General features: G+C 44.8%; 2 protein-coding genes and 1 pseudogene across 4 annotated transcripts; 1 reads left to right on the top strand and 2 right to left on the bottom strand.

Moving 5' to 3' along the window:
• Positions 1–338: 338 nt before the first annotated feature.
• Positions 339–12,154, bottom strand: LOC120707752 (annotated as a pseudogene).
• A 421-nt stretch (positions 12,155–12,575) lies between these two features.
• On the bottom strand, positions 12,576–15,554 carry LOC120707753 (bifunctional nuclease-like). 3 transcript variants are annotated; one of them, XM_039992751.1, is made up of 10 exons: positions 15,401–15,553; positions 14,866–15,206; positions 14,476–14,646; positions 14,339–14,388; positions 14,165–14,221; positions 13,851–13,916; positions 13,703–13,777; positions 13,227–13,342; positions 13,054–13,145; positions 12,576–12,886 (listed from the first exon to the last, which is right to left on the bottom strand). In XM_039992751.1, the coding sequence occupies exons 2-10, from the start codon at positions 15,188–15,190 to the stop codon at positions 12,831–12,833; spliced, it is 1,008 nt and encodes a 335-aa protein (XP_039848685.1). In that variant the 5' UTR covers positions 15,191–15,206; positions 15,401–15,553; the 3' UTR covers positions 12,576–12,830. The 3 variants fall into 3 exon arrangements, with proteins under 3 accessions (XP_039848685.1, XP_039848686.1, XP_039848684.1); XM_039992752.1 differs by having other exon boundaries at positions 13,014–13,145; XM_039992750.1 differs by having other exon boundaries at positions 14,165–14,388; positions 15,401–15,554.
• Positions 15,555–18,278: 2,724 nt separating this feature from the next.
• On the top strand, positions 18,279–23,033 carry LOC120707754 (subtilisin-like protease SBT5.3). The gene is made up of 11 exons (XM_039992753.1): positions 18,279–18,368; positions 18,497–18,560; positions 18,692–18,775; positions 18,885–19,043; positions 20,320–20,425; positions 20,511–21,072; positions 21,183–21,280; positions 21,378–21,623; positions 21,713–21,827; positions 21,925–22,141; positions 22,256–23,033. The coding sequence occupies exons 1-11, from the start codon at positions 18,279–18,281 to the stop codon at positions 22,918–22,920; spliced, it is 2,406 nt and encodes an 801-aa protein (XP_039848687.1). The 3' UTR covers positions 22,921–23,033.
• The last annotated feature ends 3,738 nt before the right edge of the window (positions 23,034–26,771 follow it).

Genomic DNA, 26,771 nt, shown 5'->3' on the forward strand with positions numbered 1-26,771 from the left:
GCTTCTGGACAGAATCGCACGCTCTGTCCTACCAATATTCAGCTGGTTTGGCACCAAGATCATCAGATCAGCAATGCTTGGAGTTGGAGACTCGTACTAGTATTCTAACATTGTTCTTCACTGTACCAGTTCAACGTGCATCGATAAAGCTGGATGGACGAAAAGAAGAAAAGACGACTATGCACAGAACATAGAAGTTAAAGGGTCAAAGGGAGCAAGCTTCACGAGGGACGCTTCCCAGACTTTTTGTATTTCACTTGTCGCAGGTAAAACAACGGCATGTTGGTAAAAAAAACAGGGCATGTAAAATCCATCCCCATGGCGGTAATCATCTCGGGTGAACATTCAAACAAGATCTCAAACCTTTTTTTCCCTTTCCTGCTGAAACAAGGTCTCGACAGAAGCTGCACGGCTACTCAATGTCTCCAACCCTATCTGTTCCTCTAATTCCTAATAATTACAGTACTTTACAACGAAAAAAATGAAAAATTGTTTGCAAGTGTTCTGGGTCGACAGCAGCAGACGCCATCTATCGCAAGAGAAAGGGAAAAGGTAGCAGGTGCTCCAGGACTTAGAAGCACAGCTTCTTTCTCTGCAAATGGATGGACAAAAATTAAATTGCGTACATGGTACTTCTGTAGACCGGAAGAGGAGCATATAGGACATGAACCTCTCTTGAGAGGAAAGAGCAAACTATAGGAAGGTTTTTTTTGTGAAACGCAAACTATAGGAAGTTAGGAGCACCCATAACTTACACAAAACTTGACTGTCTGTTGCCGGTCAATGTAGGCAAGCAGCTCATCCTGCCGAATCAATGCCTCATACAGGGCCTGCATATGAGAGAAACTAGTTGAATACTCCGCGCGTTGCTGCGGGATTTCAGGGCAAAAATGTTGAAGTTGAGTGTGTTGAAAAGATAGAGTTATGAAGTTGCAGCCAATTTTAACATTGCAGATATATGGCATGTTTATATATAAAAAATGCTTAAATATGGAAGTCGATGTACGTATAAGAAGTTCTAGTTGCATAAACTGATAAAAAGAAGAATCATAATAGTTATGATAAGGATGGGTAAATTTTATTTCGGGAGGAAATGGAAATATCCGCATCATTTTGTGAAGCAATAAATTGGACTTTGTATTGACTCTCTTGGATAAGTGAAGTTTCTATATTTTTTTTAAAAAAATTAAGTGTGAGCAACGCAATTGTGTGAAAAGTTGATAATCGGAAAGAATATATTTTGTTTAATAGTTTTATTAGTACCTATGTTTCATTAGACCAATGTAGATATTTTGAATTGGTTATGGATTCTCCACCATCGTGATCTGTATTACTGTAGTATAATAGGATCTTAGGAATGGGTGTGACAAAAATGAATGAGGGATGTCAGCACTTACATTATTTTTTTAATATTTTGTTGCTAATTCTGTCATAAAAATTGTTCATATGGCAATATAAAACCAAGTAAAAAGGTAAGAAATCTTAGTGGGTTGCGGAAGACCAAGATATGAGCTTTCATTCATATCCAATGGTTGAAATAAAACGATGATGTGGCTTCACCACAAGTGAGAGAAATAGCTATTAATGACTTTTAGTGGGTTGCACTTATATAAGATATATAGATAAGTGTTAATCCAGAAAAAAAAGATGCATTTTTCTAGAATGCCAATTCTGGTGAGGAAAACAAGATGATTATGAACGGCCACATTCTTGGATGTATTTACAGGGCTAAAAAAATTTACCTCACAACAAATGTTTTTACCTTCAAAAAATTTAATATACCAAACTAGTCAACCTGGTGTCACTGATTGAGAACTACCAACTCTAATCATTTTTAGTAGGTCAAAATCTATAAAGTTTGACTTGTTAAAATCCTAATACACTACTAAAAACAAATAGAGGGAGTATTTTTTTCCCTCTAAGGAAGCAGGAGTACCTTCTTCATAGAAATCAGCTCAGCTTCTAACGCATCAACACGCATCAACACGGTGGACGGCTGCATTTAGCAATTCCTCCTTTTCGAATGGCACTTGGGGTGGCTTTACTTCAAATGTCTGTACCTTCTCCTCCAGTTCATCAAGCCGTCTCAACACAGATGTAAGGGTACCATTTCCCGTATATCCTTGAGGAGGGAACTCGGCACTATAGTGATCACAGGTAATGGCCTGATTTGTGAGCCTTTTAGTCATTATGCACAGGACAGAACGAAGGAAAGCCAAAAGGCTCACGATTAAGAATGTCAACCACACAATAATTTGAGTTTTAAGTCCTCCCAGTGTTGCAGGTGTATTTCTCAAGGAGAAAGAACCTGCGTGAAACATGCATCAAAATCAGTCAATATAATTCACAAAGCTAGCTTATCAGCATATATCCTACTAATCTTAGAAACAAGTGCAAGATGCCCAATATCATCAAAGTTAGATTGCTCAGTGTGGAAACAATGTTTCCAGTTGGTCATAAATCACAGTAACATCTTAATAACAGTATCTGAATGACAGGATTACACAAAGACCTGAGGTGGAAGCCACTGAGCTGTTTCTTGGATCAGAGCATGTATCCACAACCTTGTCAACAACAGGGATGCTATCCTCTACAATGGGAGGAGCATCAGATGTGGAAGCATGTCCTGGAAATTTTGACTGCAAACAGTGAAACAGCTATTAATCATCATATTGACCAACTAAAAGGATTAGAAGAAGAAAAAGAGGCCACAAACTAAGAAGCAGTAGCCCCAAAGAAAGCATTTATCTCATGCAACTGAAAATTAACGGAAGTGGTAAAAATTGTAGGATAGCGTACTCATCAAGGATTGTGTGGGCATTCAAAGAGAAAAAAGACACTTGCCTCGTGCACATGGGTCAAATTAGGGCTTATGATATGGTTCACTGAAGCAGTAGGAGAAGAAACGTCTTCCACCTCAGAACTAGATTCAGCAGAGGCATCGTTGCCTTTTCCCTGATCCTGAGGGGAAAATGTCTTAAGGTATGTAATGCAAATTTCAAAAGGGTGTCAAAGTAACCTCCATGTAAAGCACACTTACAGTTGAGTCTTGAGGTTCAGTATAACCAACTTCCTTCTGATTGATGCTTGATACAGCAAAAACTCGCCGACCATAATTTGCTTCACCATTGAGGACCCTCTGGAGCATGGAAACCTTTATTTAGCATTATAAATATTAAATAAAATAGGAGAGCCATCAAAACAATAAGGACATTTCTAGGAAAATACCTTGATAATTTCAGGGTCCTTCCAAGGGCCTTTATCTGATTTCGGACAACCACCGTACTCTTCACACCTGCAGTTGCCACCAAGAAAATCTGGAAGTTCACTGAAAATATGGAATAAGGAAATATTAGATGAAACCCAAGCAAAAGACGAATTAACATGAGTTGAGATCCTAACCTGCCATCAATTATTTCAAGTAATTTAGTTTGATACTTGCTTCCAAGGACCTTGATGTGAGAAGATCGGAGAAAATCAGTATATAAACCAAAAACTACACATGAATGGTAAGATCAAAGCAGTAAGCAGTTCCAACCATACGTGGATTTTTGAAGCAGTTTCTGGATCAAGAAATGATTTAATTGTACCCCATAACATCTTGAAGCCTTGGCCAGCATTTATGATGTACAATTGGTGTAAGGTCTGCAACAGCATTCAGAGTGCATTAGAAAGTTATTTCCCTGTATAACCCCAGATAAATAGCGAATCAATGAGCACATGGGAGAAGGCTTGGCCAGAAAATAGTGAAAACTAGCACTGAAGTTGGGAATATCATACCTCTGGATAATTGTCATTGTTGATCTTCTGCAATCGCATTATTAGCTCCCTTGCATCTTTTGAGAAGTTCTTTAGGCCCTTGACTTAGAAAAAATAAGTTAATTGGTATGCTAACCCCATAAAATAAAAGTTTGTTGAGGGCAATGTTGGCCATAGAAATCACATACCACTCCTTGCACATCCAAGATAGTAGTAGACAAGTCTATGTGCTTTTTCGCAGCAATAGAGCAAGCAGGAAACCGCATTTGAAGACATCTCTCAAACTCCTTGACGTGATATTTTACATACCGGTCAATAGTTGTGATTTGTACTAGTTTGTTTGTATCAACTTTTCCAATTAATTCTATGTAAACAGGCCTTCCCTCTTTGTCCACACCATGATAAAATTGGGGATAGTACTTCACAACTTCATGTAATTCACTGTAGTCAAATTCCTAAAGGACCAGTTGAGATTTTAGAAGTAAACACACAGAAAGAATTACATATAGCTTGTGGTATCTGTTTCAGTATTAGCTTTACCTCTATATTGTCAACCCCGAATTCTTTCCTCCATTTAAGCATTCCTGACCACATATGCTTTGCTTTCTCGATATTAAATTTCCTTGCTTTCAGGAACCTAGATGCAAAGGGCATACAGAGAAATTTTAGACCAAATAAGGAGGCGATTTTCTGTTCATGATAAATTAACAACTAAAATCTGCTGCGGGAAGAGAAAACCCATGGAAGAGAAAAACCCGAAGACTCCGAAATGAGCAAATGTGATGCATTGATACCTCAACATTGTGTGATAATCATCGTGACGTTCTGGCAACAGGTCCTCATCAAGTAGACACCGGCGGAACCTTTCGACAATCTCCAACTCTTGAACATCTCTTATGTCTTCTATGGAGACTACATGGTTGCCACTCTTCGTTCTACTCTTCCTTCTTAAGGAATGCCTAAACTTATGCCCTGCGTTAATCGCTCTCTTCTTGAAAGTGCCCCTTCTGACCTTCCTTTCTCCTTCTGAGTTCTCTTCATCAGAATTGCACTCTCTCTTCTCATCGCTGCGTGCATGGCCTTCATAGACTGCATCCAAGTATTGAAGTATTATCATTGTTTCCACTGTATACCAAATGGAAATCAGTAGAGCAGTCATACTAATCACTAGGAAAACTAGAAGATTACCATGCTACACAATGAACGAAAAACTACGCAGTCATTGGCACGTTGGAAAAAAAAGCTAAATTGATGTCATAATTCATATGCACCAGACTAGAAGAGTAAAAATCACAACGTTCACCCCAGGGCATCAATTTAGCAGAAATAATCTCGGCTTCTCGAATCAAATTATGCAATTCAGAGAGGGCGTGTGTTGCTTTGAGTTATTTCTCATCTTCTTGACTGACAGTATTGAGCCCAAAAGAAACAATCTTAATAATACAACAAACGCAGCTACAACTGAACCGAGATGAACCAAACGCACTTGCCAACCCCCCACGACACCGAAACAAGAAAGCACAGCGCGTAGCGTAAAGGAATCGTCAAGGACATGTAGTTGTGAAGCAAGAAAACATCTTGGCACTCACTCGGCGTCGCGGACCGATCGACGGGCCCCGACATTCCCTCCCTCCCGAGCCCCAGCCCTCCCTCCGATTCCTCCGGGGGGGGGGGGGGGGGGGGGGTTTCCAACTCCAAAGCCCTCACTGTGGCACTAACCCCTTGCGCCGACGGCTGTCGATCGAGGAGTGCGCGAATGGCGGATCGCTCCGAATCTGTTAGAAATCTAGGTAATTTTCGGTATATTTTAATTCCAAAATTAGATGTATAAACTAGCAATATTTCTATGACTTTAAGGAGTAAAAGAAAACATGTGAACATGTTTATACTTATCACACATATAAGCATAAACAATATAAATAACCAAAGTTTTAGGGAGTACCCTAAAGCGGGGCCGTTGCCGGAGGCATTGGCTGCGCTGTTACCAACTGGAGTAGACATCTACTCGGTTGGCCTCAGTCGAAGTAGTCGAACTAAATCGGTGCAGGAAGATGTTCGCAGTGCAGTCCCACGAACGGTCACCAAGATGTAGTCGACGTAGTCGTTCGGCCACCAGAATGTAGTCGACGTAGTTGTTCGGCTCGTCCACCAGGAAGTAGTCGTACACTCGGGCAAAGCCTTAGTATTTTTGAGCAGTCACGCTAAAGCGTTACCCAAAAACCTGATTGCCCGCCTATCCCGTGCAGGATCTCAAGGCGAGCAAGGTTTCGGAGGCCTGCTCACGCTAATTCTGTGCGCGCAGAGATTAGCGTTGGGGAACTCAGTTGTTGCAACTGGAGAGGGAGAAGAGAGGAGCCGAGTTGCCTCAGTGCTCTGGTGCAGGATGGATGAGGGGCATGGCACTCCTTATATAGTGACTCAGGTGCTCAGGTTCGTTGAACCTGGACACCATCAGAGTCATTTAGGTGATGCGGTTATGGCCATTAATTACATATTTAATTGCACGTTTAATCGCACGATTAATTGCTGTCAACGGCAAAATAGCCATCACATCACACCGCGCCACGCCGCGCCGCGCCGCACCGCCCGTCCGGCCGGCCGCGCCGCGCCGCGCCGCGCCTCGCCTCGGCCTCGGCCTCGGCCTCGGCCACGGCCACGGCCACGGCCACGGCCACGGCCCGGCCCGGCTCGGCGAGCGAGCGCGCGCGCGCGTGTGGTTCACCGTCCTCCTCTTACCGGCTTCACAAGTGGTGTACAAGAAGTCCACCTTTTAAGTCGGTTGAGATCCTCCTCAATTCCCGGTACGGAATTAAACATTGATTCCCTAGCATTAATAGTGGGCTTTAAATTCTTTTATTGCTTTAGAATAAATGGGCCAAGCCCATTACTCCAACAATCCCCACCAAGAAATTCAAGCCACACTAGAAATACCCTCATTCTCTCTTTGATATACCAGTATTCGACAGAGACTGTTAAGTTGAACTTCCATCTAGGACAAAGGCTACACTTATTCACAACTGTGCAATGGACTATGCCTTGAATTGCCAGTTTTGTGCAAACAAGTTTGACCAGAGCCCTACACTGGTACTAGGCTGCAAAAGCATCCCCGCGGTTTGGAGCTTATAAGTCATACTCCAGGCCCTTCATGAGTTTCTAGAGAATACCCAATTCTCATAGACCATGACCAGTGGTCAAACTCATATAGGTGTGTTCCTTTCAGATGTTCTGTAGGACAACATCTTTTGTTTCAAGAAAACAACTCATTTGTTTAAAAGAAACCACCTGGCACACATTAAGGTATAGACCAACCTGCCATACAGATTAGAAGAGAAATGCACCTTATACACAGGAATGAGCCCTTTTCACAAAGGTTCTCTTCTCACAGTCAGACTTTAGTTTTGTTTCACCATCCTAATTCACGGGATCTCCGATCACATAGGACAGGTTTCCACTATAGAATGACTCACGTGGGTCTCAAGCCCAATTCCATAGATGCATTGTCTATCACATTTCGTGAAAGACCCTTTGTAAACTGATCTGCCAGATTTTTAGCCGTCTGAACATAGTCCAGGGCTATAACTCCGGAGTTTCTCAATTTTCTGACAGATTTCAACCGCCTTTTCACATGTCTAGATGACTTCATGTTATCCTTTGAACTATTCACCTTGACAATTACCGTTTGATTGTCACAGTTCATTAGGATTGCCGGTAACGGTTTTTCAACTATCGGCAAGTCCATAAGGAGCTCACGAAGCCACTCAGCCTCAACAGTGGCGGTATCTAATGCTGTGAGTTCTGCTTCCATAGTTGACCTCGTTAAGATGGTCTGCTTGCAAGACTTCCAGGAAACAGCTCCACCACCAAGTGTAAACACATATCCACTTGTGGCCTTTATCTCATCAGCATCAGAAATCCAATTTGAATCACTATACCCTTCTAGTACCCTTGGGTACCCGGTGTAGTGAATTCCATAGTTCATTGTCCCCTTCAGATAGCGCATTACTCTTTCAAGACCCTTCCAATGATCATCTCCCGGGTTTGAAACAAACCGGCTCAGTTTGCTTACAGCAAACGAGATATCAGGTCTTGTAGCGCTCGCTAAATACATTAATGAACCAATGATCTGAGAATATCTCAGCTGATCTCGCATTATCCTTTTGTTCTTTCTAAGAATTAAACTGGCATCATATGGTGTTGAGACAGGTTTATAGTCACTATAACCAAAGCGACTTAACACCTTCTCCACATAGTGAGACTGTGTAAGAATCACCCCACCATTGATCTCTTTTACCAGCTTTATATTAAGGATAACATCAGCTTCTCCCAGATCCTTCATCTCAAAATTTTGAGATAAAAACTCTTTGACTTCCTTAATCACATTAAGGCTAGTGCCAAAGATCAGTATGTCATCCACATACAAGCACAAAATCACTCCTTCAGCCCCACCATAGCGATAGTACACACATCTGTCAGCTTCGTTCACAACAAAGCCGGCAGAGGTCAAAGTTCTATCAAACTTTTCATGCCACTGCTTAGGCGCTTGCTTGAGACCATATAAAGATTTTAACAACTTACAAACCATTCCTTCTTGACCCTTTGATACAAACCCATCCGGCTGATCCATATAGATCTCCTCTTCTAACTCTCCATTGAGGAAAGCCGTCTTAACGTCCATCTGATGAACGAGAAGACCATAAGAGGCTGCCAAGGAAAGTAACACTCGAATTGTGGTCAATCGGGCAACTGGTGAATAAGTGTCAAAGAAATCTTCTCCTTCTTTTTGTGTATAACCCTTGGCCACAAGCCTAGCCTTGTACTTTTCAATAGTACCATCTGGCCTAAGCTTTTTCTTGAACACCCACTTGCATCCAACCGGTTTACATCCATAAGGACGTTCAACGACCTCCCAGGTTCCATTAGACATAATAGAATCCATCTCACTCCTTACTGCTTCCTTCCAATAGTCAGCATCAGGAGATGAATATGCCTCTTCAATGGTTCTGGGTGTATCATCTATGAGGTATACAATGAAATCATCACCAAAAGACTTTACAGTCCTTTGTCTCTTGCTCTTTCTCGGAGCATCATTGTTATCCTCCTCAGAATTTTCTACAAGTGTATGTTCATTGTGTTCTATCGGCTCAGCAGAGCCATCATCCTTGATGAACTCTTGCCTAGATGAACTTGTTTCATCTCTCATGGGAAAAATGTTTTCAAAAAATGTAGCATCTCTGGACTCCATTATAGTACCAACATGCATGTCAGGTACTCCAGATTTCACTATTAAAAATCTATATCCAACGCTGTGAATAGCATAACCTAGAAAGATACAATCCACAGTTTTAGGTCCAAGCTTACGTTTCTTGGTTATTGGCACACTCACTTTTGCCAAACAACCCCATGTACGTAAGTATGACAGTGTTGGCCTTTTCTTCTCCCATTCCTCGAAAGGAGTTATCTCTTTATTCTTTGTAGGAACACGGTTTAGGACATGACATGCAGTCAATATAGCCTCACCCCACCATTCCTTGGAAAGTCCCGCTGTATCTAACATGGCGTTAACCAAATCCGTTAGAGTGCGGTTCTTTCTTTCGGCAACCCCATTTGACTGAGGTGAATAGGGAGGCGTCCTCTCATGAATAATACCATGTTCCTCGCAAAATAAAGTGAATAAATTTGAGAAATACTCGCCACCACGATCTGACCTAACTCTTTTGATCTTTCTCTCAAGTTGGTTTTCTACTTCAGCTTTATAGATTTTAAAGTAGTGTAAAGCTTCATCTTTTGACTTCAACAAATAGATGTAACAAAATCTAGTACTATCATCAATCAAAGTCATGAAATATTTTTTACCACCTTTTGTCAACACTCCATTCATTTCGCACAAATCGGAATGAATTAATTCTAAGGGTGCCAAGCTCCTTGCCTCCGCGGTCTTATGAGGCTTACGAGTTTGTTTTGATTCAACACATACATGACACTTAGAATTTTTGACAAAAGTGAACTTTGGAATTAAGCTCAAATTAGCTAAGCGCATCATACAACAAAAATTAACGTGACAAAGCCTCGAATGCCAAACATTTGTTTCATCAACGTTAATAACATTGTATGCAATTTTATTACAAACATCTGACAAAGAAAGACGGAACAAACCTCCGCTTTCATAACCTTTTCCAACAAAAGTACCAAACTTAGACAAGATACATTTATTGGACTCAAAGACTAATTTGAAACCATCTCTACACAGTAGAGAGCCGCTGACTAAATTCTTCTTGATGGTGGGGACATGCTGCACGTTCTTCAGCTGCACGGTCTTCCCCGAAGTAAACTTCAGATTTACCGTACCAACACCAAGAACACGCGCATGTGATCCGTTCCCCATCAGCAAGGAGGAAGTCTCGCCGGTCTGGTAAGAAGAGAACAAAGAAGCATCAGCACAAACATGAATATTAGCACCAGTATCAACCCACCACTCGGGTGAACCAAAGACTGAAAGAACAGTAGGTAATAAATTACCGTACCCCGAAGTTCCTCCAGGCTCGCTAATAATCATGTTGGCGGAGTTGTTGCCTTTGCGGTTCGGACACTTTGCAGCAAAGTGATCCGTACTAGCGCACACATAGCAAGCTCCCGTCTTCTTCTTCTTCTTAAAAGTGGTTGTCTTCATAGTCTTTGGTTGGTTCTGCGGTGGCTTTTTCTTGTTCTTGTTGGAGTTGTTCTTCTGAACAAGATTGGCACTTGAAGCACCAACAACTCCTTTCCCACGTATGTCCTTTGCTCTCGCCTTCTCCTCAACATCAAGAGTCCCTATGAGTCCATCTATTGTGAACTCCTGTCTCTTATGTTTTAGAGAAGTAGCAAAGTCCCTCCAAGAAGGTGGCAGCTTAGAGATTATACCTCCAGCCACAAACTTATTGGGTAACACACATGGGGACTCTTTGCTGCAATTTTTGAGATCTTTTGCCAGAGTATGTATTTCATGAGCCTGTTCCACTACAGAACGGTCTTCGACCATCCTGTACTCAAGGAACTGCTCCATGATATACAACTCACTCCCGGCGTCAGATACTCCATATTGAGCCTCAAGAGTATCCCACAAAGCTTTGCCAGTTGGCAGCCGGATATAAGAATCCACCAGGTTATCACCGAGAACACTAATGATCAAGCCTCGAAAGAGGATATCAGCCTCATCGAACGCACTCCCTTCCTCTGGAGAGAATTGTTCAGGCTTACCCTCTTTCACATGGATCACTCTCGATAGTGTTAACCACAGTATAAGCCGCTCTTGCCAACGTTTGTAATTTGAACCATCAAAAGGTGATGGTTTGATTGATGCAGCAAAGCTAGATACCGAAAGCCTATTAACACAATCAGGTTTTTGGATTGTTAGAAATCTAGGCAATTTTCGGTATATTTTAATTCCAAAATTAGATGTATAAACTAGCAATATTTCTATGACTTTAAGGAGTAAAAGAAAACATGTGAACATGTTTATACTTATCACACATATAAGCATAAACAATATAAATAACCAAAGTTTTAGGGAGTACCCTAAAGCGGGGCCGTTGCCGGAGGCATTGGCTGCGCTGTTACCCACCAGGAAGTAGTCGTACAATCGGGCAAAGCCTTAGTATTTTTGAGCAGTCACGCTAAAGCGTTACCCAAAAACCTGATTGCCCGCCTATCCCGTGCAGGATCTCAAGGCGAGCAAGGTTTCGGAGGCCTGCTCACGCTAATTCTTCTGTGCGCGCAGAGATTAGCGTTGGGGAACTCAGTTGTTGCAACTGGAGAGGGAGAAGAGAGGAGCCGAGTTGCCTCAGTGCTCTGGTGCAGGATGGATGAGGGGCATGGCACTCCTTATATAGTGACTCAGGTGCTCAGGTTCGTTGAACCTGGACACCATCAGAGTCATTTAGGTGATGCGGTTATGGCCATTAATTACAGATTTAATTGCACGTTTAATCGCACGATTAATTGCTGTCAACGGCAAAATAGCCATCACGCCGCGCCTCGCCTCGGCCACGGCCACGGCCACGGCCCGGCCCGGCCCGGCGCGGCGAGCGAGCGCGCGCGCGCGTGTGGTTCACCGTCCTCCTCTTACCGGCTTCACAAGTGGTGTACAAGAAGTCCACCTTTTAAGTCGGTTGAGATCCTCCTCAATTCCCGGTACGGAATTAAACATTGATTCCCTAACATTAATAGTGGGCTTTAAATTCTTTTATTGCTTTAGAATAAATGGGCCAAGCCCATTACTCCAACAGAATCCAATTCTCTCTCTCTCTCTTTTTCCAAAGAGGGAATTTTGAAGCTCCTTTTTATCGGAGAATTTTGATGCTTTTTCTCGAGGGAGGGGGAAAGAAGCTTCTGCTTTCCCTTCCCCGGTGGAAGGAGCGGAGAGGCGGAGTTGCACGGTTCCCGTGTGGACCGGGTCCATGGACCACGTGTCCGGTGATGTGGGCTCTGGGGCCCATCGACCTGGCGCACGCCGAATCTAGCGTAGCGTAGCGTAGAGGGGGACTCGTGACACCGCGCACGTGGCGGACCTTTCTGGTGGGCTGCGAATCCGGATTCGAAGGCGCCAGTTTGACGAGACGTTCATGGAAGTGTGGGCCTCGTGTAACGCGAGGAGGCTTTTGGGCCGCGCTGGGCTGACTTATTTTATTTGGTACGGTTTTGGTTTGCTTGTTGGGCTAGATATTGGCCTCTGCTAAATTGAGTTTGCCTTTTATAAGCCTCTCGCCGTAGGTGCACGAAATCGTGAAGTCTCGTCAGAGCAATTTGCTCCACGCTGCACAGCACCTGTGCGTTGGGATCAATTGTGCGACACTGCAACCAGCCAACCACTGCCACTTTGAGTTTGAGTACAGCCACTGCAAACTGAGCTAAAGTATCCGGAATTATGCTCCGCGCATATCTATACTACATATATACATAAGTTTCTGCAACTATTTACATGGTGCTTCTTAATCTTTGCCAAAGCCTCCTAATATGTACGGCCCCCACGAAGGCCTGACGATCTGAAATGCTGCACTAATGCGGAGAGCCCCATGAGTCCGACGCTCACGCCCCTGCTAGATTGCGTTCTTTTTCTTTGACCGCAACATGAAAAGCTGGTCTCTGTACTGAGCTGGAAAAGAAAATAACACCAGGGAACGGATCAGTCCATCGGTCTATTTGAAGGATTAATCAGAATACACAACCCTTCACCACTGCGATGGAAGTGGAAGTGGAACTCATCATCCCACACGGCATGCCTGCAATGCGTGACTGTTTAATTATTTATAGTGAGCTCACCAGCATCTTTGTAGCGTTCTTCTACGGCAGCGATGAGCATGTTGCGGACCAAATCAAACTCTTGGGCCTCGCCGCAAGGCTGGTCATCGGGCCTGCAAAATTATATGGCTTCAGCCGCGATGCCTGACTTTGCAGGAACCAATAAAAACAGTTTTTGTGGCCTGCCGCTTTACCTGTCAAGCCTTGTGATTTGGATGTCGTCCGAGCCCACAAAACTCTCCTCTGCCTTTGGTTGGACAACTTTCAATCCATTGTTGTATGCAATGCGCCTATTAACTTGGATAGGGACCTAAGGTTGAAGATTGAGAAAATTGGGATAAGTATCATAGAATCCAATGAGCAATGGTATAAACTTCTGGAATTTCTTTGCTCTTATTCTACTCCCAGAAAAAGAAGAGCGAAAAGAGTCTCTCTGTTCATATAATAATTGTATTGAGATCATATCATACGGCAATAGCAAGGTGTAGCATCGAGATCGGAATAAAAAGGTATGGTTGCTTAGCTGTTGTTGCTTAGATTACTTGTATGGTTAAGACGCAAAAGTTGACAAAAAAAGGATAAAAGCGACACTTTCAGTATAATCAGTAGTTATCATTCAAACAAAATATTGTCAACATAGACCGTGAAAGGTGAGGAAGCGAATGCATACCTTGCACCGGAAAGCAATGTTGATAGCATCTGATGGCTTGAGGTCAAAGCTAATGGTGTCTTCTTCATCCCCAACCTGCATCATATATCCATACTTCAGAACAATATAAGCATTATTTATCTGATAGTATGCTTTGGAGTACAGCTACCTTAGCAAGATATAGTCGAGAATAATACGCATCATGGACCATCTCCGTAATCCGCACCAAGCGTACCTGAAAAGATAGTATCCCAATTGATTGATGAGATAACAAATTATTAGTACCAATTAAGGAAGCCCAAATCTAGTCTATCAAATGGAACATGTTTGAGAGAAGAGGTGTGTATTGTTATGGTGTATGATTCTAAAATAGTATATATGAAAGTAGCAATACACATCAAAATTCATAAAACATCTTTACTTTTAAGAACACAAACATGTAAGTAAAGTTTGAGTTCACATAAGATGTTATCTTAAACGCACCTCAAACCCCATTCTTTTTGTCATCTCCATCACCACATTGTAAATAGTTGGCCTTGGCTGGAAAAAACATAATGTCGGTGCAGTTGAGATACAGAAAAACCATTTCATACCGGAAGCATGTGGATGCTTATCGACATCTACAGGAATATTTATGCAAGTTGTTCCAGCTCTTACAATTTGAATGTTCCGAAGTGCAGCCAGCAACATAATGCTTGGTGTTTCCACTGCAGGAAGTAGCATGGACGTATTCGAAAATCAGAAAAGTATCTGCAGCAATGTGACATGTATCCAAGCAAAGAATAGATACATACTGACGATAATGGGGAGCAGAAGGTCGCTTCCATCTTCCATCTTGAGCACAATAGCATGGTGCGGCGCAGAGTCCCGCAGTCTTAGCACGCGAGGATTGTTCTGAACACATCTCAAGTTTTTGCCGTCACGCATTTTTATCTCAAAGCCATCTGATACGCTCCTGAGCTCAACTGCAAGGAGCCAAGGACAAATTAAAGCTCACATTTAATCACCACACAACAGTAGCCTGGTACAAGTGACATGTAGCTAATAGCTGACAAAGAAAAGTAGCTCGGTCTTTCGAAAAAAAGAAAAGTAGCTCGGTTCTCTTTCGCAGTGAACTTAATTCAGAGGGCGCATACTCTGAAATCTCGTTCAGGAAAGGAGTTCGGGAAAGCATGGACAGTTACCAGCCTCGATGACGCTGGAGTCGACGAACTCCTCCCCGCTGGCGTCGAAGTTGGCGGCCGCGGCGCCGTCGCCGTCGGAGGACGAGCCGTAGCTGCAGCGAGCTCGCCAGCCGCCCCAGTCGCTCCTCCCGTGCCGCCGCGGGGGCGGGGGGGCGAAGAACCTGCGCGGCAAGCTGTCGCGGTCCGCCTGCAGCCCGCAGGCCCTTCCCCTCAGGCGCACGCCCCGGAGCAGCTGGAGATGGCCGCTGACCCTCGCGTCGGAGGTCAGGGCGCCCGCCGCGGCGGCGGCGTAGCGCGGGAGGACCGCCCCGTTGATGATCTCCATCGCTTGGAGCCTTGGGCTGCAATTTTCACGGCAGAAACGTGAGAAAACGGCGTGAAAAGCATCAGAAACAACGGAATCGAGCGCTTCGCCTCGGATCGATCAGCGACGCAAGTTAGCAATCCACAATCAGAGGAGTGAGGATGCCCGAAATGGAAAACGCACAAGCAGTGAAGGAAAATGCTCGGGGAAATGAGGGAGAAGCCAGCTTACCACCGATTTCCGGCGAGAGGACGAGGGCTGATCCGCGTCGACAGAACTGAAGCAAGGATGGATATTGGGTGGAATTTTTCGGCCGCAAAATTTTTTGGGCCAAATGTTAGTAAAACCCTTATCGCTAAACCCGACCCGGGAGGCGCTTTTATGGCCGAAGCGGATGGACGAGGCAAAGTTCCAGAAGTGCCCCAGGATATTTGGGGAAACGACTGTCGCATTCTGCCGATCTTCGTCATGATCTGGAAAAGCGTGCGAGGGTATTTCTGGAAAGTGCTGAGGGATCAGCCATTTCAGCGTTTGACTGTGTAGTGCCACGTCGGGAGATATTTTCCCTGGATAGAAAGCGCACGAGTGACATGGAAAAGGCGACAGGTATGGGATATTTTTTTTAGCTGGGAGATACTAGCTTCGTTCTAAATTACAATTTATTTTAAATTTTTTAAATATATGTATTGTTATGCACCTAAACGTACATTACTTAGGTACTTTGAAAACTATGCATCTAAAATATCAAAATAAATTGTAATCTAAGATGGAGGGGTTCCTTCACTTCTACAGTCGTACCATCTCCGTCAGGTTCTAAATTAAGTTGGATCTAATTTTTTCTATAATAGCAGATGTTGTCAATTTTTCTATAATAGCAAATATGGGTAATTAAGATATCTAAACAACGTCGAATCTAAGTTTTTTACAAGGAGCCTCCTATTACTAATAGTATATTAGTAATATTTGTTTTGTTTTCTTTACTGTTGATGAGCAGCCCACTCCTGCTAACTGCTATCCATTAGCAACGTAACCAAGAACCTATGGATGGCAACGGGGCGGGTTCGGAGCGGACATCTGCGGGTTTCGGGTTTGTGGGTTTTAGGTTCGGTTCTTGATTTTCACCCGCGGATGTGCGTGTTTGGGTACTTGAAATTTTTCGGGTTTGGAGCACATCCTAAATTGTACTTGCGGAACTCCATCGGGGCCCCAAACCTTCAACCCACTAAAGACCCATCTTGAAACCCTAGATATATAAAACTGAAATCCCTTCTTCTTCCTCACCCAATCCCCAGCCCCCACCCGTCCCGACTCCCGTCCGCCCCCCGCATCCCACCCCCCCCCCCCAAACAGCGCCGTCCCGCGCCTGCTCCGGCGCCCCCGCACGAGCACGGGCACGGGCGGGCGGCGCCTGCGCCCCGCGCGCATGGGCACGACACGGGCGGGCGGCGCCTGTGCACGGCTTACTGGCGGAGGCAGCCACGCCCCACCCCGCACGGCGCCCAGCCGGCCAGCAGCCGCACGGCGCCCCACCAGCCCACGGCCGCACGGCCTCGCTGGCGACCCTGGCCGCACCAAGGTTAACCTAACCGGTGGGAACCGGTCCGGTCCGGTTCCGGTTCCGGCCGGTACCCAACCGGCCAAAATTCAAATTTTAAATTTGAATTCAAAAAATGAAAAATTCCCAAAAAATTCCTAAAAATACTTCAAGGTGTGATGAATCTAATGGTGTCAAATTTTCTAAAAAATTCATTCATTTAGTATAGTTTGTGGGAATTTAAAGTTAAATCAAAAAAGAAAAAGAAAAAAAATGGGCCGGCCCATGAAGGCCCACCGATCAAACCGGTCAAACCGGCCGGTAAACCGGTCAAACCGGTCGGTAAACCGGTAAAACCGGCCAGTAAACCGGTTGCACGGGAGCTTTTGAATTTCAAACCGGTCAAACCGACCGGTAAAACCGGCCGGTAAACCGGTCAAACCGGCCGGTAAACCGGTCGGAACCGGTTGCACGGGAAAATTTGAATTTATTTGAATTTGGATTTGAATTCAACCGGTTTCCACCGGTAACCGGTCAAACCGGTCCGGTAAACCGGAACCGGAGCCCGGCGGTTACCGGAAACCGGTTGGGAAATAAAACCCTGGGCCGCACCCACCCGAAGCCCCGCGCTGCCCCCGACAAGTACACGCCCAGACCGCCGGCCTCGGTGCCTCGCTAGTCCACGAATCAAGCTGGTTTGTAAAAAATATTAGATTTCGGATTATCCGTCGGGTTTCCGGTATCCATGGATTTCAGTTTTGAGGATGAATTTTAACTCGAATTGGAGTTCGGAGTGGGTTCGGATTTCGATTTTTGGTGCCCAGACACTCCATCCGAACCGGACCCGACGTATTGCCATACTTACAATAATCTAGACCAGCCCATAAGCAGAGAGAGCTTCTTCGTCTTCCACTTCCAGGATGAACTGAACATTTTATTACACATGCGCACGGATCCCGGGGAGTCTGAACACGCGATACGCGCGCATGTGGAGAGCTGCTTCGATGCCAGGCTACCTGCTGATAACGTGGGGCCTATAAAGTCTTTCCCACCCCATAAACCCCCATAAACACAAAAAAATCGTCACATCGAATGTTTCGACACATGTATGAAGTACTAAATGAAGTCTATTTACAAAACTTTTTGCATAGATGGGATGTAAATCGCGAGACGAATCTAATGAGCCTACTTAATCCATGATTGCAACAGTAATGCTACAGTAACCATCCGCTAATTATTGATTAATCATAGATTAATTAGCATCATTAGATTCGTCTCGCGATTTACAATCCATCTGTGCAAAAAAAATTATAAATAGACTTCATTTAGTATTTTAAATTAGTAAGATTACATAAAAAAAAATTTGCGCGGGACCTAAACAGGGCAAAATCGGCCGCGCCACGGTTCCAGGTTCCAGGATGTCATGCCCGAGCGCTCCATGCCGATAACATATAAAACCCAGAGACGGTTGACCTTGGGGATGGGGCCTATAAATCGGCCGTGCCAGCGTGCCCGAGCCGCGCAACCACAGGTAGGTGCGTCAACGGCAGCTAGCTGGAGGCTGGAGCGCGCGCGATGGCGCGGAGAGGGGGCCCCGGGCGCGTCTTCCTCCTCGCGCTGGTGCTTCTGCTCACCCTGCAGACCCCGGCGTCGGCCGCCAAGAAGGCAACGGCGCTCCCTTTGCTGTCCCATCCCATGTTCTTCGATCGATATGCTATCCAGCCGTCCAGGTGTCAAGAAGTCGTTGAGCCGGCCGATCTCTGACTTGTTTTTTTTTTTGTGCGCGCCTGCAGCCCTGCGTGATCTTGTTCCAGGACTTCCCGGCCAACCCTTTTGCTCTGCTCTCAACCATCACCAATGAGTAAGAAAGATTTCAGTTTCAAAAAAAAAAAAGATTTCGCTCGCTGATCAGTGCTGCAATGGTGCCCGCATTTTGCTGAGAAACCGGCGCCGCGCGCTTACTGTTTTTTTTTCCCTCGCGGCTGAACGCGGCTTCAGTATCCTCTACGAGTTCAGTGTCATCCGCGGCCTCGCGCTGCAGATCGACGATGGATTCCCGACGCTCCTCCAAAGTATGCTGTATGCTGATTGATCTGCTGCACTGCATGGATTAATTGGTTGGGTGATGACGGGAGACGGCGACGTATGGATGCTGATGCGTTCCTTTTACTTTTGGTTCAGAGCTCCCCGGAGTGTTGAGGGTGAGCCCAGGCACCCTGCTCCGGCTCCGGACCACGCGCTCGTGGGACTTCCTCGGCCTCGCGGAGAACGGACGGGAAACCCCCGCTTGGTCGTCCGCAAACCTGGGTGCGGACACAATCATCGGCAACATCGACACAGGTACCAAAACATGACAAGATCCTACCCTTTGGCCGAGGTCGTACGATTTTTGTATCTAAAAATTGTATAGATTTGGCAATCACATTACTAGAATCTTGGGGAAAATAATTTTACATTATCTAACTCTTTTCATTACGAACCAAAAACATTGAAAAGTTCATATTTGAAATCGAAGAAACTACTAGAGCAACTAGACAATGAGACTGCAAATCAAGAACAATCCTGGTAAAGATGCTTCTGTGTAATAATAAAGATAATGTTGACTCGTACTTGGATCCTATTAAGTGACGAGACCTTGCGTCATTAGGCCTTGAGATGCACGACATGTTTCTTTAACTGCCCTGAAGATGATTCGAACCCCAATTAGGCCATGTTTAGTTCTTTACATGTAAACGCAAAAACGCCGTAAACGCATTATTTTACAACGGAATCTTGCTAATTTGAAGCACTAAATGAAGTCTATTTACAAAATTTTTTTTGATGGATGGGTTGTAAATCCCGAGACGAATCTAATGAGCCTACTTAATCCATGATTTGCAACAGTGATGCTACAGTAACCATCCGCTAATTATTGATTAAACATGGATTAATTAGCATCATTAGATTCGTCTCACGATTTACAACCCATCTATGCAAAAAGTTTTGCAAATAGACTTCATTTAGTACTTCAAATGACCAAGATTCCTTTGCAATTTTTTTTGCAAAATGAACTAAACAACAGACCCTTAGTTAAGCAAGGATCGTCAGATCCCATCATGGTTGATGGTCCAACCTAACAAACGGTAGCTTAGGCTCTGTTTGGTTTCCCTATAATATCATAGCACACGATTCCCGAAAAAAGAATCTCACATGCATGAAGTATTAAACGAAGTTTATTTACAAATTTTTTTCTCGGATGGGTGTAACTTTTCACGACGAATCTAATGACAGTAATTAATCGATGATTGGCTACAGTGATGCTACAGTACCATCCTCTAATCGTGCGATCAAAGGTCTTATTAGGTTCGTATTGCGAAGTAGTGCATGATTGTGGAGTTAGTTTTGCAAATTACCTTTATTTAATACCCCTAATTATTGGTCAAAATTTTTGTGCTACTTGTGCTAGGCCAAACCAACAGGGCCTTAGCTAGTCCTCGCGTCAGGCAGGGCCCTTTCTTTCAGGAACTTGATCAGAGCCCAGGTAGTAAGGTGCTGCAGCTACCAGTATCATCTACGGCTTGCAGATGCTCACTCTGACATTTGCCTGGTGCGTCCCGGCCCTGAACCCACTATGAAGGCGTATGGCCGGAATCCCAGAGCTTCCAAGACGATGGTTTTGGCGTCCCCAAGGGTTGGCGCGGCGTCTGCGACAGAGGCTGCGACCCGACCTTCCGCTGCAACAAGTAACGACCATCCATGACCAGCACCGCCTGTGGGCAACATCCATCGCTCATGCAGAAGCTGACGGCTCATGTCGTGCACGCGCAGCAAGCTGATCGGCGCGAGGTTCTTCAGCGCGGGTCTCCAGGCGGAGCTCTGGCTGGCCGGCGACCGGGGCAAGCTCCCGAGCCAGGAGGACCTGTCCTCGCCGCGGGACTACGTGGGGCACGGCTCGCACACGCTGTCCACCGCGGGCGGCTCCCACGTCCGGGGCGCCGGCGCCTTCGGCCACGGGACGGGCACGGCCGCGGGGGGCGCGCCGCGGGCGCGCGTGGCCGCGTACAAGGCGTGCTACGCGGCCGGCTGCTCCGACGTCGACGTCCTCGCGGCCGTCCTCGCGGCCGTCCTCGCGGCGGTGGCGGACGGCGTGCACGTGCTCTCCCTCTCCCTCGGCTCCGACGAGGCCTCCGACTACCTCTCGGACCCGATCGCCATCGGCACCTTCTTCGCGGTCCAGAGCGGGGTCGCCGTCGTGTGCTCCGCCGGCAACTGGGGCCCGCAGCCGGGAACGGTCACCAATGTGGCCCCGTGGATGTTCACGGTCGGCGCGAGCACCATGGACAGGGACTTCCCGGCGTACGTCACCTTCGGCGGCAGCCTCACCATCGAGGTAATTTGCTCCATTACTACTAAAAAGAAATCATGAACTGGCTGGCTGCCCCGACTGCTAAAGTAGTAGATTTTCATGCCGTTCTGGATGAGAAATTGCAAATTTTGCAGGGGCAAAGTCTCGGGGCCAGTACTCTGCCCCTGGGCCAGGCGTATCCGATAGTCAGCGGGGAGAATGCCAACGCCGCAAACCAGCCTGCCAGCAACTCGTAACTACTGGATCCACTCATCCACAAAACTGTGTGTACTGGAGGATCAGCGTGCTGATCGATGAGGCTCCTCGTGCGTGCCTGCCTCTGCCTGCAGGTCCTTGTGCTTGGCTGGCTCCCTGGACCCTGCCAAGGTGGCCGGCAAGATCGTCGTCTGCGTCAGAGGCGAGAACAGCAGAGTCGAGAAGGGGCACGTGGTCAAGCAGGCGGACGGCGCTGGCATGGTCCTCTGCAACGACGCCACCTCCGGGGACTCCGTCGTCGCGGACCCGCACCTCGTCGCGGCGGCGCACTGCTCCTACTCGCAGTGCGTCCGGCTCTTCGACTACCTCCGCTCTACCGAGTAAGCAAAACTGTTACGCCCGATCAGTAACGTTCTTCCCTGGTTAGAAATTGGGCTGCCTGATCACCATTTCAACTTCAATTTTTTAGAAATCCGTCGGGCTACATCAATGCGACGGACGCGAGTTTCGGCGTCAAGCCTGCGCCGGCGATGGCGGACTTCTCGTCCCGAGGGCCGAACCCCGTGGCCCCTCAGATCCTCAAGGTTGGCGCACATTGTTCTGCTCCCAAGCCAACAAGGTTCTCCCTCCCTCATGTTTGCTCAAGCGGATCGTGTAGCTGACCTGATCCGTGGCGTGCAGCCCGACATCACCGCGCCAGGCGTCGGCGTGATCGCGGCGTACAGCGGCGCGGTCTCGCCGACGGAGCTGCCGTTCGATGACCGGCGCGGCGTCCCCTACAACATAATGTCCGGCACCTCCATCTCGTGCCCCCACGTCGCCGGCGTCGCCGGCCTGCTCAGGACCAAGTACCCCTCCTGGAGCCCCGCCGTGATCAAGTCGGCGATCATGACCACCGGTGAGCCGGAGCGTCAAAGCTACTCCTAGCTATCATCGTCCTGCGCTCGCCGGACCTGCAACACAACACGTGCTTAATTCGTTGGTCTGACATGTTGGCATGTTGCCGCTGCAGCGACCACCGTGGCCAACGACGGCAACCAGATCCAGGACGAGACCGGCGCGGCAGCCACGCCGTTCAGCTACGGCTCCGGCCACGTGAAGCCGGTGGCCGCCCTGGACCCCGGCCTGGTGTACGACACCACCCTGGCCGACTACACAAACTTCCTCTGCTCGCTGAAGCTCACACACAACCCGGTCCAGGACCTCCAGGGCAGCCTTCCGGTCGGGCTCCCGAACCTCCACGTCAACCTCTCGGTCCTGGGCGGCCTCCTGCTCCCGCTGTTCAACGCCGCCGGCGAGCGGTGCGCGTGCAGCCGGGGCCCGTACGGCCGCCCCGAGGACATGAACTACCCGTCCATCGCCGTGTCTTGCCTGTCCGGCAGCGCCACGGTGAGGCGCCGGGTGAGGAACGTCGGCGCGCCCGGCGAGTACAGGGTCGCGGTGGTCGAGCCGGCGGGGGTCAGGGTGACGGTGGCGCCGGACGTGCTCGGCTTCGGGGTCGGCGAGGAGAAGGAGTTCACGGTGAAGCTGGAGGTCGTCGACGCGGAGGCGGCTAGCAACTACGCGTTCGGCAGTCTCGTGTGGTCGGACGAGAACGGGTCGGACGCGTACGGCTCGGGCGTCAGCAAGGCGCATCGCGTACGGAGCCCCATCGTGGTTAGGACAAAGTGTGGATAGCAGAGTATCAGAGTACGCGAACAGTGGCAATGTACTTAGAGATACTACTTTTCAATTATTCAGCCCGCAGAATCTCAGATACCGCTTCGTATATGCATCTTTCCCTTTCTCCTTCCTTTGGCCTCGAGCTGCAGGTGAAAGGGGATCGCTGGATTTGAGAGATTCGAGGGAGACAGAGCAGCGAATCACCGGAAATCCGCATTGATCTCCACGTCATGCGCCGCGCTTGCCGGACGATTCATCTGCGCCGAGGCAGAGTACGCACGAGAAGCGAGTGGAAGCCGCACCGAGGTCCCCGCGCACTCCGTCTCGCCTGCTTCATCGGGGAGTAAGCCGGAGACGAAGAGACAGCCACTGCGCCGAGGTCCACCGCATTTTGGTCAACGCCGGAGTCGAGGAGGCAGCCGTGCCGAGCTCGCCGCGCACTCCATCTTGCCGGCTTCGTCGAGGAGTAAGCCGGAGACGAGGAGGCAGCCGCCACGCCGAGCTCCACCGTATTTTGGTCAATGCAGGAGTCGAGGAGCCAGCCGCGCCGTGCTCGCCGCGCACTCCGCTTCACCTGCTTCGTCGACGATGTGTGTAAGGGTCCAGTTTATTTTGTATTTTTTGTTTTTTGTATATATATATGTATTTTTTTGTTTTTTGTTCCAGTTTGAGATGCGTGTATTATTAGTCAATTTGTGATGAGGGCACTAAAATAAATTAGTTTAGGTCAAAATAAATATCTGCTGAAAGCTATTGTACACTAATTTCAAAGTTTTACATCTCTAGATACAAAGTTATCAATATATCTGCCAGAGTTGTGCCCTCCTCCAAAAAAAAACTCCACATTATGACATGGAACTCTTTTTTGTTAGGCATACAGGTTTAGTTAGTGTTGTGAATTGAGGGGTTCAAAGTTTTTATTTCATGGCTTGATATATTTATTACTTTTGTAATCATTTATCCAAAGTTTTTATATACATGATATGAAAGTTCTCAATATTTGCATTCAAAGTTTTCAAGTAGTCAGTTTAGAGTTTTAGCATGGAACTATATAAGTTTGGACATGTGATGTTTTATATACTTCATAGTTTTTTTTTCACAAATACGAGTATTAATTTTTCAAATATATGCATTCGAAGCTAGGTATTCTATTAAATTTTTCCATATAAAAAGCAAAAGCTTTCAAGATTCTACTATAAAGCACCATCTGTAGAACTTCAAATATATGTAAATTTTTGTAGCATGGAGTGCATAGTTTACATTTTGGCAGTACATAGTTCCATTTATTTATAGTGCAAAGTTTGGAATTATAAAGTTTTTTTTATAAGTACTATATTTTTGAAATGTGCAAGCAACAATCCTGTGAATATAGAATGTAAAGATTAGAATAAAAAGTTTATACTAAACACAAACTTAGTTATTTTTTATTTTTACTAAACACAATGTTCTTTTTTCCAATCATTCATGCATACTATTTTTGGATGCTAAATTTGTTGTAATTACAAAGTTTTAGAGTTCGGAGTACAAAGTTAGTAATGTTATATTTCTAAAGTTCATGTGTTCTAATGTTTAGGGCAATAACATTTTTTCAGATAAAGTTTTAGAACCGAGAGATACAAAGTTTCTGATAGGCTAGAACAAAGTTCCCAATATGGGAATGCAAAGGTTTTTAATTATGAAGTATTAGATGTAAAAGGATAAAGTTTTGAATGTTTTCTCACAAAGTTCCATATTTTTGAAGAGTAAAGTTGGGTTCATGAGAATACAAAATTTATAACATGTTAGTAGAAAGTTTTCTAATTTTTGGGATGCAAAGTTCAAAGTTTATTTTACTAAAATTTTTACAATGGGGTATCATTGCCTTAATATTGCTTTGTACCATTATCACAATAGGGTATCTTATGAACAATAACACTACACTACAACCGGGATTATCTTTTTAGACTAAACACAATCTCCTTTCTTCAATCATGTAGATATATTTATTTTTGTAGATTGAAATATGCTAATTGAAAATTAGAAGCATAGAAAACTTTTTATACCTTACTAATAAGTTTTTCATATTCAAACGTAAAGTTTGAAATATGAAAACTTAGAGTTAAGAATGTAAAATATTTTAGATGTATGAGTCAATAGTTTTTCATGTTCAACTATAAAACCTCAAACATATACCTCAAAAGTTGGAAATACTTTATTTCTAATTAGCATATTTTGATGTTCGAAATATGTAATATGAAAGTTGAGGACATAAAACATGTAGTACATGATTTTGAAAGTTGTATGAAATCGAGTGCAAAGTTTTGTATATGTGATTCAGAAGTTTATGAAATTCATATTAAACAGTGTCTTTTGGGCTATTTTTCAGGCAGAAGTAAGCATGAAAAAATATTATAGATGTTAGCTTGTAACTAATACCACAAAAATCTTGGAAAATAGAAATTATAAAAAAGTAATAATCTAAGCTAGCAGATTGTTTTATACACCCACTATTTGGCAAGTGGAAATGCGTTGTAGATACACACCTAACCACCCAGCTAGCAGGACATTTACGAAGTATAATAAATATAAAATATATTTGCAAGTCGCTAGCTACAACCACCAACGAGCATTCATTAGCAGCGCACAACAGTGAATGTGCGCCCATTAACAACCCCATATTTAAAGAACATAGTTTCATACTTCGAAATTTTTGGGACTAAAAAGTTTCTTTGTGTGCTAGTTCAAAGTTTATAGTTTCAGATTTCAATGGGGAACTAAAGTTTAATTACTGTACTACTACTAAGTTTACATATTCAGATTTCAAAAATTTTGGGACTACAAAGCTTATTAGTGTGCTAGTACAAAGTTCATAATTTCGGACTTAAAAGTTTTTGGAGCTGCAAAGTTTATTACTGTGGTAGTATAAAGTTTATAGTTTCAGATTACAAAGCTTTTGCAGCTGCAAATTTTATTACTGCGGTAATACAAAGAACTTGGTTTTAGATTTGAAAGTTTTGGAACTACAAGTTTTTTTGTGTGCGCGTACAAAGTTCATACTTTCATATTTTCAAAATTTTGGAACTACAATCTTTTTTAGTATGCAAGTACAAAGATCATACCTTCATATTTTAAAGATTTTTAGAGCCAATAAAGTTTATTAATGTGATAGTAAAAAGTTCAAGCTTCATGTTGGAAAGTTTTCGAACTAATAAATTATTGTTACGGTACAAAGTTTATAGTTTTAGATTTAAATTTTTTTTGACCTACAAAGTTATTAATATGCTAGTACAAAGTTTCTTAGTTTTTCATATTTAAAAGTTTTTTAGAATTACAAAGTTATTAATGTGCTAGCACAAAGTTTGTAGTTTTCCAAATTTAAAGGTTTGCGACTATAATTTTTTTATGTATCTTAATATACAGTATACAATAACAAAGTTTTATATCTAGAAATACAAAGGTCCCAATATTCATAATGGAGTTGCGTTCTCTTTTTTGTAAATTTTTATGTAGATCAATATTTTAGATAGAATTTTTTATCATTTTTTCAAAATTTTTATTTAAAACCAATTATATAAGTTGAGCACAAGAGTTACAATTTTTCTCATTTTTCAATTTTTTCAGTGTATTACTGGTTAAAAAAAGATAATAATATTGGATGAAAAGCATGGACGGGCCATTAGTTTTTTTGTTTATTCTATGTTGTAGAACGACAGCCAATTAATTTTTTATTTTTTCCTCGTGTATGACTAAACTTGAGACACTAAAGAATTGTTCCACATCTTCTTTTTACTAAATCTTAGTCTTATTAGTTCTACATGCATATGTATGTGAACCCCCGTCCATTCACCCACCCACACACCCGTTGTCCCGAAAAGGAAAAAAGAATA

This window comes from Panicum virgatum, chromosome 5K (genome assembly GCF_016808335.1).
Source record: "Panicum virgatum strain AP13 chromosome 5K, P.virgatum_v5, whole genome shotgun sequence".
NCBI classification, from domain to species: Eukaryota; Viridiplantae; Streptophyta; class Magnoliopsida; order Poales; family Poaceae; genus Panicum; species Panicum virgatum.

Bases quoted from the DNA above. Each gene is read 5' to 3' on its own strand.
- LOC120707753 (XM_039992750.1), bottom strand. From the start codon at position 15,190: ATGGAGATCATCAACGGGGCGGTCCTCCCGCGCTACGCCGCCGCCGCG. The intron at 14,647-14,865 runs GTAACTGTCCAT...GGCTCCTTGCAG, and splicing joins CTCCAGCGTCATCGAGGCTG to TTGAGCTCAGGAGCGTATCA. The intron at 12,887-13,053 runs GTGAGCTCACTA...TTTCTTTTCCAG, and splicing joins AGAACGCTACAAAGATGCTG to CTCAGTACAGAGACCAGCTT.
- LOC120707754 (XM_039992753.1), top strand. From the start codon at position 18,279: ATGGCGCGGAGAGGGGGCCCCGGGCGCGTCTTCCTCCTCGCGCTGGTG. The intron at 18,776-18,884 runs GTATGCTGTATG...CTTTTGGTTCAG, and splicing joins ATTCCCGACGCTCCTCCAAA to AGCTCCCCGGAGTGTTGAGG. The intron at 21,281-21,377 runs GTAACTACTGGA...CTCTGCCTGCAG, and splicing joins AACCAGCCTGCCAGCAACTC to GTCCTTGTGCTTGGCTGGCT.